General features: G+C 34.8%; 2 protein-coding genes across 6 annotated transcripts; both read left to right on the forward strand.

The window, feature by feature from the left end:
• The first annotated feature begins 2,746 nt into the window (after positions 1-2,746).
• LOC108994797 lies at positions 2,747-11,849 on the forward strand. 4 transcript variants are annotated; one of them, XM_018970160.2, is made up of 11 exons: positions 2,747-2,991; positions 3,521-3,695; positions 4,237-5,151; positions 6,486-6,615; positions 6,698-7,149; positions 7,415-7,495; positions 7,596-7,694; positions 8,590-8,748; positions 8,933-9,019; positions 9,210-9,281; positions 11,126-11,849. In XM_018970160.2, the coding sequence occupies exons 3-11, from the start codon at positions 4,336-4,338 to the stop codon at positions 11,432-11,434; spliced, it is 2,205 nt and encodes a 734-aa protein (XP_018825705.2). In that variant the 5' UTR covers positions 2,747-2,991; positions 3,521-3,695; positions 4,237-4,335; the 3' UTR covers positions 11,435-11,849. The 4 variants fall into 4 exon arrangements, with proteins under 4 accessions (XP_018825705.2, XP_018825707.2, XP_035539368.1 ...); XM_018970162.2 differs by having other exon boundaries at positions 3,521-3,691; XM_035683475.1 differs by lacking the exon at positions 3,521-3,695 and having other exon boundaries at positions 4,194-5,151.
• Positions 11,850-13,442: 1,593 nt separating this feature from the next.
• Positions 13,443-16,596, forward strand: LOC108994827 (ER membrane protein complex subunit 6-like). Of its 2 annotated transcripts, none has more exons than XM_018970211.2 (5): positions 13,443-13,575; positions 14,291-14,416; positions 14,684-14,879; positions 15,888-15,907; positions 16,269-16,596. In XM_018970211.2, exons 2-5 carry the CDS (start codon positions 14,301-14,303, stop codon positions 16,297-16,299), a joined length of 363 nt encoding a protein of 120 aa, XP_018825756.1. In that variant the 5' UTR covers positions 13,443-13,575; positions 14,291-14,300; the 3' UTR covers positions 16,300-16,596. The 2 variants fall into 2 exon arrangements, with proteins under 2 accessions (XP_018825756.1, XP_018825755.1); XM_018970210.2 differs by having other exon boundaries at positions 13,445-13,575; positions 14,270-14,416.
• The last annotated feature ends 2,458 nt before the right edge of the window (positions 16,597-19,054 follow it).

Here is a 19,054-nt window from a genome sequence, read left to right on the forward strand (position 1 = left end):
TCTCTGAAAAAAGTAAGATTATTTAAAAATAAAAAATGGAATGTGGTGACCGATTGTGGCCACCGGAGGCCACTTGGCAAATTTGGCTTCCCACGAATGGCTGACGGACCAATGGTATCCATCCCAAATTTTTTTAATAAATAATTTATTAATTAAATTTATTAATTAAATTTATTATAATGTGGGACCTACATCTATACAAAAATCTATAAAATTTATTGAAACATTTATAAATATTTTAAGATTAATTTTATTTATTCATTTATTTTTCGTTCTTTCCGCCGTAGGAACTCTAGGCCCTAAGTCATGATAAAAGCTCTTACAATTTTTTTTTCTTTTTCTATTATAAAACAAAACTAACAAAAAAGAGATAATTATAACGTACGATAATGGTGTGAAGATTATTTAAATAAAATTATAAGTAAAATTGTAAGTATATATAATACTATTTTAAAGTTATATCTATATATCTTTGAATTAGACTATCTAATTAAAAAAATTAAATAAAAAAATTTTAATTAGTAAAAGTTTAAGACAATATTCATTACACGTGATTTAAAATTGTTGTACTCAAAACTGTATTTTCGCACCAACAACGTTATGCAGTGCAAATGATACCGAAATCTTGTTACACGTAAAAAGAAGATTAGTAAGAGTATTCTCGGACTAAATAGATGTTAGGGATAACAAATGTTAAAAATAAATTAGAGTTAATTGTAAAATTAGTATCTGAATTTTCACATTTTTATAATTCGAGACCTTAATTTTTAATTTTTGCAAAATTGAGACTTAAAATTTTAGGTTTCATTTGAATGTTGAGATGAATTGAGTTTTTTATGAATAATAATAAGTTAAGATAGTTGAGTGAGATTTATAAAATTTACTTAAGATGAGTTTAATTAGATGTGTTTAGATATTAAAATGAATTTAGATATATTTATAAGAAATTAAAAAAGATTATGGATCCGTGTGTAAAAATGTGTTGAATTGAAAAAGTTCGTAGGTCTTACATATAAAAAAGTTTTAGGAGTGATTTGGATTTATAGATGAGTTGAGATGGTTTGTAAATAGTAGAATAAAAGTTAAATTATTTATTATATTTTATGTGAAAATTTGAGAAAGTTATTTTATAATTTGAAAATTTTGAATTATTTATTATATTTTGTGTGAAAATTTGAGAAAATTATAATGATGAGATGAGATAAATTAAGATGGGTTAAGATAGATTATGAATATAAACGAGACATTAAATTAAAATAAATTAAATAATTTAAAAATTAAATATTTAAATATTAAACTCAACGTTGTACCTTCGTTTATTTTACTGTTAGAGAACTAAACGATGGGGCATGCGTCGACATATCGCATCAATATCCACGCCAGCCAATAAAAAAAACTTATACATGGTGCATGGATGACACGTGTCAATTACACAATTAATTTTATTATGGTGAAATTAGCATTAGTATTGAATTGTAGTTTCTTGAAATTAGCACGATTTTACAAATATATTTTCTCATTTTACAAAAAGCATGAAAAACGAGGTCTCGAATTATGAAAACCTGAAAATCCAGGTACTTATTTTACAGCTAATCCGATTATGACTAGATATAAACTACTTGGTTTACCTTCAACGAAAAAATCATTATATTTTTCTCTTATGCAAATGTACATATAAAGTTAATCAAGAGAATAAATAAGTCTCAGGGCTGTTTAGATCCTTAGAATATATCAAAATATCTGTTAATAAAAATGAAATAATTTGTAAATAATAGTGAAATCATTTGAGTTAAATAATTTATTAGATTTTGATAAATAAGATAGAAAAAATTGAATAAAAATATTATAAAGTAAAAAAATTATTTGAATATAATATTTGAATATTATTTTTGTTTTAGAATTTAAAAAAATTATATTATTTTTTTATTTTGTTTGTGAGTTTGATAAAGTTGTAATGATTAGATAAAAATTAGATAAAAATATTGAATATTTGAAATTTAAAAGTGTTTGTACTTTAGTAATGTTTGAGAATGAAATGTTTGACAATATCTAAGAGGGATAATGATAGGTTTATTACTTCTTACCACCTATTTACTACTCATTTTATTTTTTACTTAATAGTTAAGAAAGTGATTATTAGTGAAGCTGTATATTTTTTTAAATTTTTTTCTTAATGATTAAGGATGTTAAAAAAATATTTAAAAGAAAATAAAAATTTCAAATATACTATAGAGTAATATAAGAGTAGTAGGAGGATAATAAGTCTATCATTATCTATCTGAGAATACCTAAGAATATTTATATTACTAAAAAGAGCGTTACTCTTTTATATTTTAACGAGAGATCTAAATGAGAAATTGGTGGATGTAAGCTCAATCAAAATTTTTTTTTGCTCACATAATTAATAAAAAATAATTTAATACTTTACCAAATTTTGTTGGTACCCAATTCTCACCACAAATTTTTTAGAAAAGAAAAACAAAAATAAAGTTCATTTGGAGGCATCACATTATTCTCATGGAACAAAATTTTGAATGCTTTTCTTAAAATTCATTGATCAAAATAGTTGAAATTCATAAGCATATAATTATAAATACTGAAAATATTAGAGATATTAATATATAATTATAAAAGGAAAAAGAAAATAAAATGAAAAAGAAAAATGCCCTACTTCGTGCTACATAGGATATATCATTCAGAGGTAGAAGATATTCCTAATCCATCACCAGAATATGGCTTGGCAGTCCCCCAAACAGATCCTATTCGAATGAGAGGAACTCCTTGGTTTATAGCTCCGAGAGTTCCAAATTTCTTCTGACAAATATATATATATTCATTCCCTCCAGCCAACGTGCCCAATGCTAGAACAAAGATTTTGTGTAATAAACAGTATCGATACACAGAATTAGGCGAAGAACTCAGAAAAAGCATCTGGTTCTTTAGGGCTTATTTTTACTTTGGATAGCACCCCGAGCTTGGCCGTGGCTCAAGGTCTGTCTTTTTTGCTTCCTTTTCTTTCTTTTTTGTTAAAGATTTGTCTATGAAAGTTTTTTTTTTAATTTGTTTTAATCTGGGCATCGTTCAAATTCTTAACTTAAATATATTTGCTTACGTTATTTTTCCTTGTAATATCTTTGTTTGTTCATCACTGCAACAATTTTTATTAATGAATTGGAAGTGGGTTTTAATATTGTTTTTTCCTCGAAAGAAATTTGTGGTTTGGTTCTCAATTGTTTTCCTTTACATACATTCTCACAATTTTTCGTAGATGTTAGAAGTGATTATATGATTTTTGTGTCTGAGATTTTGTGTGGAAAGGACTGTATAAAGCTCAAGCTAGAAGATTGGACATACATGAATAATTATGTAAAATTCGTGTCGAATTTTATGGAGAAAGGAGTAAGCCTCTATTTAGTGATATACCACCATTTCGTTAGCCCTCGATTTCCCATTTTTGCTGGCTTGAAATCATAGGTTTGGGTAGTACTTATTAACTATGCAGTTTCTTTTTATTCTTCAGGATTCTATTACCATCCAATGTTGACTTATACTCGGCTCATTATGACCTTCAATGGACATTTATAGAACTTAGCCCTTCTTTGGTAGGGGGCTGCCTTTCACCATGGGCGGGTACTAACAAACTAAATGGTGGCCCTGATATCTTCAGGGTTTCATATCGTCTTTACCATATGTAGGTAACTCCTTATCCTTAAGACTTTTACCTTTGAGTGAGGAAGGATTTATGATGGGAGAGGACATGTAGTGTGGATGATGGTTGCCACTTATTTGAGTGGAGATTAGTAAACACCTTCTCATGCGTGCAAATGGGGTTTTGGCAGTACATGGTGCTTCTCCTTATGCTTCCCTTGTAATGGGTAACTTCCAATTTCCAATTTTAGTTTATCCTTCTACAGGAAACAAAAAATAAATAAATAGGATTTTTTTTGTGATATGAAAATGAATTCCTTTTTATGTGGGACATTCTATTTATGTGGATCCATGGAGTTAGATGAGCCTGAAACTATGTGATTGTGGTTAATGTTTGGCTGGATTCTAGATTTAATGAGCATTCAGAATTGATATGTTAAAAAATATTTGTGCTAATGTTACTTGGGTCACTCTCTATTTTTTTTTTTCTTGTAGTTAAGAGCTGATTTTTTTTTTTTTTTTGTTCTTTATTTTTGGTAATGCAGTGTCTATTTTGGATATTTAGTAATCTACGTCCTTTGTTGATAGGTTATGCTTCTCACCCTAGCTAGCCCTTGGCCCCATTAGTGGAATCAGAAAATACTTGACTTGACTTCTTAAAAACAATACCCCAAGATTTATTGCATCATGGTGCGAAAAGCTAATCAACCGAAGAATGGCATGGACCACAATACATTAGACCACAAAAGAAGAGGTTCAAGTTCGGGGCTTAATCCAAAAATGATGAGAGGGCGGGGAAAAGCATGTGAGGTGAAGGTTTTTCCTGGAGAAGAAGTCCCAAATGGTAACCAATCAAGCAACTTTGTGGAGTGTGCAAGTAAAACCTATTATCCTGGAGATGAGAAGAAGAGTATACAAGAATCAGAGAATCTTTTGAGGGAAGAGAAGCAAGGAATGGATGCAATGCAAGGTCCAGAGCAACTGATATCCTCTGAAAGGGATTTAGCAGGTTGTATTCAAAATATTGGAGCTTCAACTGAACAAGAAAATGGGATATTACATGCTAACCAATGTCAAAAGCATACAATAAGTAGCCTGGCGTTCTTGTTTAATGGGTTGAATATTAAAAATGTGATGGAAAAAGTTAAGCTTTCAGATAATTTGGTGCTTAGAAGCTTGAGGGCATCTGCGTTATCAGTCTTAAAGGCAGCTAGTGAATGGCTAGATAGGCAAAGACCATTGCTCATGACTCTCAAAACCAAAATATTGAATGCTCGTGACTACACTAGAATGAAGATTGAGCAAGTGTATCCCATTGTTTTGAAATGGCTCCTGCAGTATGGGAGCATAATGCTTCTTATATCAATGGTTTGGTTAAACTGTTTTCTTAGAGGCATTGATTCCTTCTTACGCATGGGGACAACAGCCTTCTTCTCAGTTTTATGGTTCAGCATTTTCTCAGTAATTGCTATGGTTGGGCTGTTCAAATTTCTTATTGTCTTGGTAAGTTTTGTTTATCTTTGAGTCAGCACCAAAGGTTGGTACTCCATTTGTTGCTTGTTCTGGTTGGTATCAGTTCATATGATAATTGAAGATGATATACTTTTATATTTTGATCCTCCTTTTTCCCCTCTACTTTTCCATTTTTGGTTTACGATTCATTAAAGGTCAGCCTAAACAAACAAAAAAAAAAAAAAAGGAAAGAAAATTTGAAGGATTAATGTTTTCCTTGAAACCTGATTTTCCTTATTAATAATTAGGGACCCTTTGGATATTCTTGGTAATCATTTTTCTTTTCAGTTTACTTACTGTATATATGTCTACTTTTGGAGATTCCTGAAATCCGTCCTGTACGATCAGATGTTTTGTGGCTCTCATTTATGCTTTATGGTTGGATTTTAGAATTCTGGATGATGGTTATCTGTCCTATTTGAAAGACAATAAGCCTGTTTAATTTCCTTGAGGCATTAAAGCCTTACTATATCGAAGGATGCAGAAGCAAAGAGATTTAAGCTCTGATTGGTTTCATGTAACTGATAAGTTTTCTGGGACCTCTGATTTCAAATGATTCTTAATTATGAGTGAGATGGGCATTATGAGATTTGAAATTATGGGAAATATTTCTTTGGCTAGAAGCTTTAAGAACTACTGATCAGAGTTGGTCGCCCATTGTGTTGTTAAGTAGGATGGTATTTGTGTATATTCAGATGATACTGGAGTTGCAATTTGTGGTGATTCAGCCATTTTGTGCCTCCTTGGCTTATGTTCATTCTCTCTCTCTCTCTCTCTCTCTCTCTCTTTTTTATTTTTATTTTTTTTTATTACTTATCAAAAAAAAAAAAAAATGTTCATTCTCTTTTGGTTACCAGTAGGTGAACATTGTGGATGCCGCATGTAAATCTTCATCTGTTATGACCTCAAACATGAATATACCCTCATGTAGCTTTTCATAATTTGGGCTACGTCTTGGGGACGTGAAGTCTGGCAAAACATAAAGCAATATATCCAGGTTTTGAACCTTAGCTATCATGTTGCACATTCATAACATGCAAGAGCGAGGATTTGAACATAACTGTGTGATCTCAAGAGTTTGGTTGGGTTCTAGTCTTGTCACTAAGGTGATAGCCCAATGTAAACATAATGTATAACATGTTCACATGCTCCGAGAACAAAATAGTGAGAAAGTGATGTAGGTACTTATTTCTACGTACTTTTTCACGTTGGCATGGGTACCTGCTTTACATTCAGTGCTTTACTGGTTGTATTTTTCAGTTTCTTAGCTTAGCTATTGTACCTTTCATATTTTATCTTCTCATCATGCTGTAATGACCAATCAGGCTGTAGCTGCTCTTATTGGAGTTTTTGTTGGGTTCACTCTTGCAATTTTGACTCTTGCCGTTTCTGGAACTGTTTTCTTGTGGTTTTATGGAAGCTTTTGGACAACAGCACTTGTCATCTTTCTTGGAGGTGATTCTCTTACCTTACCATGCCTGTCGATCTTTTATATTACTTCATTAGTTTTCTGGGGTTGACATTGCTTAAAATTCAGGGTTGGCATTCATGTCGAGTCATGAACGTGCTGCACTATTGATCACCACTGTGTATTCCGTATATTGTGCTTGGGCATATGTTGGATGGCTTGGTTTGCTTATCGGTTTGAATTTCTCTTTTATTTCGAGTGATGTTTTGATATACTTGCTAAAGAATAATATGGATCGACAAAGAAGACCAAGCAGGTCTCCAGAACAAGCAGCTGGGATGGAAGGTCAACCAGGCTTCTTTAATGGTAGCACAGAGCATGCCTCAACCTCAGAAACTGACCCAGGGTTATCAACTGACCGTAGTCCAGGAGTTCCCTCGACCAGTGGAACTGATTCTGAGGTAACTTCTGAAGAAGAAGTGGTTCGCTTGTTAAACTGCATTGATCACTACTCAGTGTTGGGCTTATCCCGGTATGAGGACATAGATGTTTCTCTACTCAAACGAGAATATAGGAAAAAGGTAACTAGTATTCTCTGTTTGTTATCCTTGCCCATAATGGTTTTTTATGTTATTTGCTGGGAAGTTTCATTAGCATTATCAACCTCATATGCCGTGATGTTTATTGGTTTTTTTTGCTGTTTGTTTCAATGATTTTCATATATGTATCTTGTAACTTTAAGGAGATTGGTTTACTTTGTGTTGTTTCCGAACAACTTCCCAATATCTGTAAAGAAGGTGAAGAGAGTATGCATTTTTATTGACTCAGTTTTTTAATTGGCTCTAGGCCATGTTGGTCCATCCTGATAAGAACATGGGTAATGAAAAGGCCGCAGAAGCTTTTAAGAAACTTCAAAATGCATATGAGGTAAATCTTTTGGTTCCTGTCAGAGTATGAACATGAAATCGTTTTCCTTTTCCTTTTCCTGTCAGAGTATAATGCTGGATTTATTATTCTGATTTTCTAGGTTCTTCTAGATAGTCTGAAGCGAAAAGCATATGATGATGAATTAAGAAAGGAGGAGCTGCTGAACTTATTCCGTAGGTTACAAACTACCACTCAAAAGGTATGTATACATATGTAATATGTTCCCCCATTCTTTTCAGATGTTTGTTTCATGGGTTTGGGTGTGGGAAACCAGTACTCTATCCCCTCTCTGCTCCATAGTCATATTTGGAATGCAACTTTCATGGGAATTTGGTGCTGGAACTAATGACTGTATGAACATGTGAATCTTGAGCAGGAGGTGGTGAATTTTGATTCTTATGATCTGTGATAAATCAAAATCACGTAACTCGCATCCCCATTAACTTTTAATGAATAAAAGGCTGTTTTAACCATTTAATTGTTCAAAGTGACTTGACAGATGCAGTTTGAGGGAAATGATTAAATGGTGGGTATTTCTCATTGGTAAGATCAAGACATTTTAACTTTTTTTTTATCATTAATAATACATTTGAATAAAATATTTGGACCAAATATTTGGAATGGGAATTCCTTAGACGTGATGTCCATCCCCTGTTTCACTGGAATTGATTGGCCATTTCTGTCGCAGTCATTTTAACCCACCAAATATCTCACTTGTAATTTATTTCAAATTACCCCTGAATATTCCTTCTGTTTGTTGCATTGCTGCAGACACTTTTGACAAAGGGAGATCTGATGCTGCAATAAACATATTGACCATGCTACAACATACGCAAATCTTTTTTTTTTTCATTCATTTGGCACATATGCGTATAGTTGAATTGTCTTTGGATTTTGCATCGTGGTTGTTTTTTTATCAGATAGCGTGGAGAACTAGGTTGTGCTTTTCTTTTTTTATTGGGTCCTATATTTGTTATTAAGAAGTGATTTAGGCTTGCTTTGTTTCTTACATCAAAGCTTTTGAGTAGTCTCTTGCTCTAGTTATATGTTAATCCTTTCAGCTACCTTAAGCTTTTGATGTAATTAATTCCTAGAATGGTGGGCATGGTTTCTTTGCCTCGGGATTTGCACGCTCAGAGGCTGGTGGTGAGGATCCTTCTGGAGATTCAAGGCAAATAGCCTGCAAAAAGTGTGGCAACTATCACGTCTGGTTACACGCCAAGAAATCAAAATCTCGAGCACGATGGTGTCAGGTATTTCCTTATCTATGATGCATGGTCTTCAATTAGCATGCATGCGTGTAAGCTGGCACTAAGTATGCTACCACATTGCATGACATGGTCCAGCTTTTATAAAAAATAATGCTTCTTTTCCCCATAAGGGAAGGAGTTTGTACCTGATGCTTATGATTTTCCTCTGGGAATTTCCCTTTTGAAGGATTGCAAAGATTTTCATCAGGCAAAAGATGGTGATGGATGGGTTGAACAGTCTTCCCAGCCCTTCTTTTACGGACTTCTGCAGAAGGTACTTACCAACAATTCATTTTGATGTCATTAATTAGTTCATTATTCGTCCCCCCCAAAAAAGGAAAAGAAAGGAGAACTATGATTATACTCTTGGAGTGGTGCTATATATCCATATAATAGTGACCATTTCTTGAATAATATGGAATTGGGGTATGATTCTTCTTTCTAACGTAATGCTACATAAGCAGGTAGATGCTCCTGTTGCATATGTTTGCGCTGATAGCAGGATATATGATGCTACTGAATGGTATATCTGTCAGGTATATTCTGTTTATCTGAACTGATTTCTTTGAACGCATGTGTATTTCATCATGAATATACTGATGGCTCGTTTGGATAGTGAGATGAGATGAGTTGAGATGGTTTGGGAATGGTAGTGAGATTATTAGTTGAAATTAGATGAGATAGATGAGATTAGGTGAGATGATCATCTCATCTCAGTATCCAAACGGGCCCGCTAAAGATTATTTAATGAGGAAACCGTAAATATTTTAATTACACAACCAGATGCTGAAAGGTACCCGTTGACTAGTGACAAGGAAATTTATGTTTTTGATCGGTAAATAAGATTTTATTGAACTAGTGACAAGGAAAAATGCAGCTCTCGCTTTGAAAAAATCAATTCCTGGTAGGCATTTGGAGGCCTTCCAGAATTGAACTCATAACTCCCATGTATTCTGGGCTTCCAGACATTAAAAATTAGTTCCATTCATTTTTAAGGCCACAAAAATGTGTGACTCAGGTTCAAATGCTTCTGCATCCAGGGACGAAGCCAGAATTGAAATATTGTGGGGCCAACTTTTTGGGGGCTAATGTGTCTTTGGCTTGACTTTTTTGTAATAGCCACCATTAACAAATACCATTTTGTTTTGAAAATGGTACAGTACAAAAAACAAAATTCAAGACTAAGAAAAATTCCTTTTTTCATGATTCATAAGTACAAATACAAAAAAACTCAGTTAAGTGTTAAGTGTTCACATTCCAATATTGTGACCTAGATATGTCATATCTCTTGTATATCATCTTATGTAGTTGGGCTTTGCCTATCTTTATTAATAACATTATCGTTTACTTATAAAAAAAAAAAAAAAAAAAGTGTTAAATGCTCACATTCCAAAAACAATGATAAATACTGAAAAACCTATTCACAAAATTTGGATAAAATGAGTTTGTAAAATTAAAAGTACATGATATGTATTTTTATGTTTTAAATGTGTTGAGAAGCATAAAAATTTGCATATTTTTTCTCTAAAAATTGTCCTTAGAAGTCTAGACTTTTATCTACCAAAACATTGTATCTTAAAAAGTGTAAAAAAGAGGATAACATTAAAATTTGAATTTCATCAAGTTAAAAAAAAAAGTACGAAGAAGGAAAAGCAAATAAAGGTGCAGGTTACGGACCAATCTGCCCATGGAAAACAAAATTTTTTTATGTCCACACTATTTGAGTTGGGGCCAGACCAATGCTAAAGCAAAACATTCTTAGAAACTCGTCCAATCTTCATGGGTATTCGTATTTTCTTTGATCCCTGTCTGCATTGTAGATTTGATGTGATTGAGTTGATTTGCTTTTGCTGGTTGTTCATGTCACACTGTAATTTGGTGGCATTTTCTGCATTAGAATACCTGCTTCATTATGCAATTCTAAATGCAGATATCCCTTCTCAGCCAAAAAAAAAAACAATTCTGATGTCTCTGTCAAAAACTAAATAACCGCAGATTTAACATATAGTGTGGCTTCTCCAACGAATCCAGTAGATTATAATTATAAATAATGGGTTATTTGGTTTTGAAGTAAAAGAGTTGCCAGTCTCTTCGCAAGAACCACCCACATCATGAAACTTGCACCCATAGTACACCTTCACATAAAAGTAGAAGTTCATGACACAGGCTCGTTTGGATAGTGAGATAAGATGAGATGGTTTTAGATGAGTTGAATAAAATATTATTAAAATATTATTTTTTAATAATATTATTATTTTGAGATTTGAAAATGTTGAATTGTTTAGTATATTTTGTATAGGAATTTTGAAAAGTTGTAATGATGAGATTAGATGGGTTGAGAGTGTTTTTATATCCAAACGGGACTAAACATTTTATGCAGGGAATGAGATCTCCAGCCAACACCCACAAGCCAAGTTTTCACGTCAACACGAGTGTAACCTCCAAGCATAGCAGCGGAAAGGGGACAAGTTCAGGACAAAAAGGTGGTCGTATGCCTGCATCTAATATGGAAGAGAGCATGACAGAGGAAGAATTCTTGGAGTGGTTACAAAATGCGGTGCAAGCAGGCATGTTTGACAATTTCAGTGGCAGTACCTCCACCGAGAGCCCATTTGGTAGAACTGGATATGGCACCAAGAGTAGTGGCAGTGCCAACAAGAGAAAGAAAAAGGGCAAAAAGCAATGGTGATTGCTAGTCATTTTCGATGCACAATCATTGTAAGCACTTGTGAGTTCGTTACAGAAGGTTTATTGACTTGAGTGGCTTATAGTCTTTCTTTACTTTTCTTCTTTTTAAGAAAATGAAGGCCTGAGAAAAGTTTGGCCCCCCGTTACTACCTGCTAGCATGAGTTATATAGTCTTCTTGAGCCTCCTTCCTTGCTGCAAAATTTGTATATTGTTTGAATTTCCTCTTCATTGTTGTTTTCTTAGTTTTCTTTTCCACCCCTTATGGTAGTTGAATTCTCAGTTTTGTCATTCTTTAGAGCTAAGAGAGTATGAATCCTACAAAACATGGATGATGGATCTCATTTTTCACGGTGGGATGAGAATCTTTCATACCTATTTTTTTTTTTTAAAGGGACTTTACTTACTGGATTAGTTACGGATCTGGGTCTTGTATGATTTCTATTTCTTCGTTTTGATGAATTTTGTGAATAAAATTATCATTTTTTTTATTAATTCCTTGGTAATTTTACCTGGTTATTGCTGAAATTTGAGGATCTTGGTCAGTGCACGGTGAATGATTGAATTGAAAAAATAGAAGTGGGTATCTTCCGTTTCTTGGTTTTGGGAAGATAGATAATTGGTGAGAAAAGGGATAAATAATTTGAGCAATTATGAGAGAAGATGACAACTGACAAGGGGAAAAAAAAAAACATAAAAAAAAAAAGAAGGGAGAAAATTATTAGGTAAAGGAAATAACAAAAAATAATTAGATGAATAATGTCAAGCTTACAAAGAGAATTAAGAAAAATACTTTACAAACTGAGTGATTTATCCGTTAGTAAAATTATTTATATTAAAAAAAAAAAAAGATTTTTCATCTCATTCAAAAACGTCACTTACAAAAAATAAATAAATTATAACATGTTTTGTATACCTAACATTTCTGGTTATTGCATAGTCTGTTCGTATTATAAATCAATTGTATTACAAATTTCACTAAAGGCAACACTCTAAGCGAAGTAATCCTTTTTACTTTGAGAAAAATCAACATGTTTTACTCAATTTCTTATTTCACTGTTTTAGAAAGTTGCTGTTTTGGACATCTTACGAACTCCCGTTCACCTAGACCTGCAACCAAAGAAATGAGAAGGTTTGAAGGGTGTAGAAACGCTTCCGATGTCTAAGGAGACATTTGGATTCGAAGATGACTTGAGATGAGTTGAGATAAATTGTGAATAGTAGTAAGATAAGTTGTGAATAGTAGTGAGATTTGTGAGTTAAAGTTGCTGAATAGTAATGAATAATAGTGAGATGAGCTGTGAATACAAACGTCTCCTAAATCAGATGTGCTCAATCTTTCCGGTGAGAGATAGAGGTAATGTTTGCGTACATGATGGATGATGATTTATGGGTATATATAGAGGAAGGAGGGGAACTCTTTGAGCCTCGTAACAACATGATCTTTTACTTGAAACCAAGTCCGTACGTTATTATCTGAATGAGAAAATATAAAGTACGTTATTATCTGAATGAGAAAATATAAATCACACTCTACTGTGCATAACACACTCTGCACACTAAGTGTATTGGGTGAAAAAAAAAAACAAAAACCACAGCACTGGTGTGCTGCAGCTATAGGCTGATGCCCAGAAGAGCTCTATTTGAATTTCTCTCGTCACCTTGATCTTATATCCTCGGAGTTTGTTGGAATGTCTTTAGCCGATAGGAGTTTGATAAGACCTTTACCTGTGTGTGGTGTGAATAGTTACCAGTGTCCGCAAGCCGTTTGGGATGTTCGGCTAAGGCCCACTTTTCAGGGCCAGGAGGCTCATTGACCGCGTAATTGGGCCTTACCGGGTCAGGGGAGATCTTGGCCCTTGTCCTTGGGTTTGACGACAACACAGTTCTCCAATCAGCTTTTGCGCTCCAAGATTAAACCCGACAAACGCAAGAGTCAAGACGGCAAGAGGGTTTAGAAGTGCAATTATAAGAATTTTAGGGGGGTTAAACTTAACTTTTAAAACATTCGGGGGTCATGGAAGTGCAAACTGAAGAAAAAACATACCTTGTATCATTGTATCTGGGTAGCGACGGCAAGTTCTGCCACTCAAAAACCGAGGAAGTCCTTCGTCTCTGATCACCTGTCACCCTTCACCTTAAAGGTTTTTTCCTTTGAATAATTTACGTATTAGATATTTTCTCTTTTCTTCTATTTTTGCAGCTCAAGTTTATATTATCATTGTTTTTGATTAACTGTTGTGTTTTGAATAGTTACTTGATTCACAGATCTGATGCTATTCGCTCTTATACATCTCTCACGCGGCAATTTTTTTGTTCTTAATGTTTTGGGGTGTTAAATATTATGACTGACAAAAAAAAATTGTGAAAGTGGTGAATTGCCCAAATACATGGGTAGTAGTAGACAACTGGGCTGATTGGAAGATGTGTTCTTTCTTCATCTCCCTCTGAAGAAACTTCATTTACTGTTTATCAATTGATGTTGAAATCCCGACACCATTATGTGATGGATAGCAAGCATAAATGTATAACTTAGGTTTGAGCTGGTTAAGTTCCGTTCATTAATTTATACAGAAAGGACTTAGATCCTCAATTCCCCCAAAATGATCATTATAACCACTGGTTTTCTCGTTTCTCAGATCATCGTTAAAACACGATACAGCCTAGGAGGCGTTAATATCTGTTTTGTGAACAGTTGAGAGTTCTTGACCCTAAGGTTTTTAGTTATATGGTTGATTGCACCATTAATTTAATCCGGTGCTATATTTAGAAGCCTCAAAAGTTGATTGAAGGTTGGTTTATGATCACGAATAGCTCTTTTTTTTTTCCTTTTTTCAGAAACCTATTATCATATTTCAGAGTAGAAGGTATGGCCGGACATAATGATTCTAGTGCAGTAGAGAAGAAATCAAGTGATCTTTCGAATGACATTCCAACCTTCAATGCTGAGAATCTGCAGAGTAACATGAAAACTATATATTACAGGTTTGTTTTGACAACCTATTACCACATGGAGCCTGTCTAATTGACACCTGCTTTATAGATTAGATAACTGTAAAGAGGACACCAGGCTTCACTCCTCCTGGCCATATATTACAAGGAGCTGTGTGTGTGTTGGGTGGGTGCGCTTATAATTGCATACAACGTTGAAGAGAGCTGTTTTCAATATAGTTGAATATAACAAAATATGTGGGAATAATCATTTTGTATTGTCCTTGTATGTAGAATCTAAGCTATTTAACTTCCTTGCAGCCGGACTTTTCTGTCTATCATTGGCGGGGTTATTGCTGGAATTCTTGGATTCACAGGCTTGACTGGGTTTATCTTGTATTTCCTCATCATGGCCATCACTTCAGCTGGGCTTATAGCAAAGTCTGGGTTTTCAATTCATTCTTACTTTGATAGCTGGAACCGGGTAGTACTTGATGGATTTTTTAGTGGGCTCATGGTATGGCTCTCTCTCTCTGTTTCCTTGTTGCTATAAATTTCCTGACCTGTTCGCATAGGGTTCACCTCTGCCAAAGGATTTTTTGTATTATTTATGATTGTTACACTTAGAAAACATAGTTTTCTGCATCTTTCTCGTTGTTGAGTGTTTGAAACCTAGATAGTCATAATGTAACGCCCCAAGGGAGGCTCAAGCCACATATGGGCCTATACTCTAAAAGGACTAGTCAATGATACAATTAGAGTCCCATCAGAACCATTATAAAGAGCAAGAACTTATCTTTCCCAAAAAATGTGAGATCTCATACACCACCTATCATTATCACTCAGTATATGGGGTATCACAATCTCCTTGTCTATACTCTAAAATGACTAGTCAATGATATAATTGGAGTCTCATCGGAACCATTATAAAGAGTAAGAACTTCTCATTCCCAAGTAATGTGGAATCTCATACACCACCTATCCTTATCACTTAGTATAGGGTATCCACACGTAACAACTTGTGAATGTTTTGAATGTGTTGAATCCTTCTAGCCTGAAGGTAATATTGAAGGATTTCTCCTATTCAAATGGTGCCTATATTGCTTATTTCTTTTTTTTTCTTTTGCCACTTCAAGTGAGTGATGTTAGCTTTATGGAAGTTACTGATGTCAGTTATAAACTAATCCATTAGTGCAAAGGTCTGGCCTGGATTATGCTTTTGAGTCTGGTTTGTTAGAAAGAGCCCTTTTGTTTTCATCGCACGGCCATGCTGGTAACTGCCTGATCCATCTTGAATAATAGAAAGCTGATTTTTCTGATTGAACTAAATGCTTTTGTTTTGGCCGAGGATCAACAAAAAATGCTTGTTATCTTATTGAATAGCTTTTTGGGGATGTCACTCAAAAAATATTTACACATTTACCATTTTATTTATGTTCTGTGAAATATTCATGTTTAACTGGCCAACAATGCAATGTTATTTTTGCTTTTTATTAACATTTTCCACCTTCCTTTTCTTTTGCAGTCATTCGTGCTATTCTGGACGTATCCTTTTCTCTATGTTGAGACACATCATAGTAATAACATATGATAATATTGAGACTATGATGTTTGGCTTCAGTTGATGGTGCCAAAGGGTTATGAGCAAGTTCTCTTGCAAGAACCTAGCTCATTCCGATTAACATTTGATATAAATTGTCTCAAAATATGTTTTTTGTTTTGTTTTGTTCCACATGACGAGCATAATTGGCAGGACCATGGTAAGATGACTGATATCTTACCAAAACTTGTCCATTAGAAACGCCCTTTGATACAATAATATTATTTCAACTCATTTATTCTAAGTTATTGAATCATTTGGTAGAATCTCACTTTTATATCACCGTGCTTTCCTTGACATAAGAAGTTTTGCCTACGACATCGTGCACATATTCTGATGGGTTTTTGCTACTTTTGAAACGGAAGTAAAGCTGTGATGCTGCTGCGGGCCTGCAACTGCTGCATGCTGCGATTTATTTACATTCCCCCGAGATTTGAAAATAGCTTAAACAATTTTGTATCAGTTTTAAACTATTTTGTGGTTTACTTTAGTCTATATTCCCTTTTCTTTCTCCTTCATAACTGTGCAAGTACCATTTGGCTGGAGGGAGATGTATTGGTGGTGTTTGTGTCACAATTCAAAAACGGAGTATCTGGGCCATGGGCCGGTTTAATTCCATTAGCAATTTCCTTTATTCTGGTTCAGCATGTTATTTGGACTATAGGATAGCAAGTAGGCTTGGACCCTTAGTTTTATTTTCTTTTTATGCTTTTAGTTCTATTAGCTTGGGCCTATGTAGGGGTTATCATGCTTATGTACAAGCCAATGACTCTAGCTAGTGTTCATCATCCATAAGCTTAATACAACAGATTTTCAGTTGATCTTCTTCGATGGAGGCAAGGTCATCCTCGAATTTGACCCAATTTTCTTTCATTTTCTCGTATTTTCTGCACATCCAAACACCTTCCATCGAATGTGTTACAAACTGGTATCAAAGAAATACTGATCTCTGTGTTATTATGGAAAAAATTCTTATATCCCTCCATAAAATTAGAGTCAGCCAAACAAATACAAGAAAATCTTAAATTCTCCAACATCTCATTGATTATAGGAAGGATTTTGAAGAAAAATTTAACCATCTAGAGCAACAACTTTGCGCGTTGCAAGAAGAGGAATAACAAGTCAAGGAGGGTGATCCCGACGAGTTTAATCTTCCCTCTGTTCTCAGAAGTTTGAAATTACTTTCTCCACTTTCAGATCTCCCTTTTCCTTTAATGGTCATACTTAACAAAAATCATGCCATCACCAGAAAAGGAGGAGACCTAGCGTTCGGAGCATACCCAGCACCAACAGCAAGGAATGCGGCGTCCTTGATTTCCTAGGCACCAAATGGGAGTTTGACCCTGGTAGTGTCAATTTCCATTGTCTCTGCAACTTTCTGTCCTCACCATAAAAGCTCATCCAAACTTATTTCTACTCGCAAATCTCTCTCACTCCCATTTCTCTGTGTCTCACAAAAGACAAAATTCTTGAAAAATGCAGTAATCCCTTTCTCAAAAACTTTACGTTTCTTTTCAAGCCAAATCATCCTAACCTCAACCTAAAACCTTGTTCCAGATCATACATGCTTCTTTACAAGACCCAATCTCTTCTTCTTTCTTCTTCAATGGCATCGAGTTTTGCTCCAATCCCCTTCAAGATTGTCGCCCTCTGCCTTTTCATTCACTTCCTCTCCCTCTCAGGCATTGTGAGGCCTGTTAGCTTCAAGATCGAAAGGGAGTTCAAGTCCACACTAGGCACCCTAAGAACCCGCAGATACAACCTCTTCATCTTCCCCTTTCTCTCAAATGCAAGGACCTCAGCTCCCCCTCCCTCCAACGAAACTTCTTCGCTCTGATTCTGGCTAACTTCCGTCGTGCGCATACACCACGCGGATAAGTTCTCTACCTCGCTCACCAACTATGGAAGCCTGTAACAAATCTCTAGGAAATAATAAAGTAACACAGGTTGCTCTCTTCGAGGGGAGCTCCTCCAAGAAAAGTGAAAGGGAGAATGAGAGAGAGATAAAGTTCTTGAACATTCCAGAATACTGCTACAGGACAAGACTTTCAGTACATGTACTATAGGGAAATACAGAAATGAAAACATGATAAAAGAAAGGCCATGGGCCAACCACACAAAGGCTAAAGGCGTATCTGAATTCAAAATACAAACCAACTAAAATAAATTTAGGCCCACAGACAAACTCCTAGCCATCTACTATAAAAAAAAAACCACACACTAAGATAAGAACGCACAACAAAGGTTGAAGAACACAATTTTTTCATAAGCAAAGACACATGAAACGTAGGATGGATCTTGGAGGTATGCAGCAGATCTAAACAATATGCCACCTTTCCTACCCTTTGTATGATTTGGAATGGCCCAAAATATTTTGGTGCAAGTTTGAGGTTCCTGAGCTGAGTCATGGTGGTTTGCCAATACGGCTGTAGTCTTAAATATACCTATTCACCCTCCAAACATTCTTGATCCCTTCTCCTTAGGTCTAAGTATTTCTTCATTTGATTCTAGGCCTTGTGCAAGTTATGACGGAGAAAGCTTGAAATCTGATCACGGGTTCCAAGGGTTGCTTCCAAAGTCTCTACACGGGTTGTAGAGTGGAATTATACCACCACTCTGCCAATGGTATCCAAAGTGACCAGTCCTTAGGCCAATCTCTTGAAAAGCATCTCAAGTCATTTTTTAGGGTTTTATTTACCGCCTCTGTCTGCCTATCTGTTTGTGGATGATAAACGGTACTGAGTGACATTTGAACCCCATGTAGCTTGAGAATTTCTTGCCAAGAGTAGCTGGTAAAAGTCTTATCTCGATCTAAGACTATGGAGTTCCAGAGGGCATGTGATTTGAATATGTATTTGAAGAACAAATTGGCTTTATCTTTGGTTGTATATGGATGTTTAAGAGAGATTATATGGTTGTACTTGGTAAATCTGTCCACTACAACCCAAAGTCCATGGTGATTTGAGACCACGACTGGGTAGGTATGGGCAAGGGCTGGAGTAACTCCCCAAGAAGGGTATTAGGAACCTTAACTCTTTGAACTTCTGATAAATTGCTTAACTTCTTTCTTGAGGCCGGCCAAAAAAAATCTG

The sequence above is a fragment of the Juglans regia genome, chromosome 12 (genome assembly GCF_001411555.2).
Source record: "Juglans regia cultivar Chandler chromosome 12, Walnut 2.0, whole genome shotgun sequence".
NCBI lineage: Eukaryota > Viridiplantae > Streptophyta > Magnoliopsida > Fagales > Juglandaceae > Juglans > Juglans regia.

Excerpts from the sequence above, each read along its gene's own strand:
- LOC108994797 (XM_018970160.2), top strand. The coding sequence starts at position 4,336 with ATGGTGCGAAAAGCTAATCAACCGAAGAATGGCATGGACCACAATACA. Across the intron at positions 7,695-8,589 it reads TACAAACTACCACTCAAAAG|AATGGTGGGCATGGTTTCTT; the intron begins GTATGTATACAT and ends ATTAATTCCTAG. Across the intron at positions 8,749-8,932 it reads CTCGAGCACGATGGTGTCAG|GATTGCAAAGATTTTCATCA; the intron begins GTATTTCCTTAT and ends TCCCTTTTGAAG.
- LOC108994827 (XM_018970211.2), top strand. The coding sequence starts at position 14,301 with ATGGCCGGACATAATGATTCTAGTGCAGTAGAGAAGAAATCAAGTGAT. Across the intron at positions 14,417-14,683 it reads ATGAAAACTATATATTACAG|CCGGACTTTTCTGTCTATCA; the intron begins GTTTGTTTTGAC and ends ACTTCCTTGCAG. Across the intron at positions 15,908-16,268 it reads TCATTCGTGCTATTCTGGAC|TTTTGCCTACGACATCGTGC; the intron begins GTATCCTTTTCT and ends TGACATAAGAAG.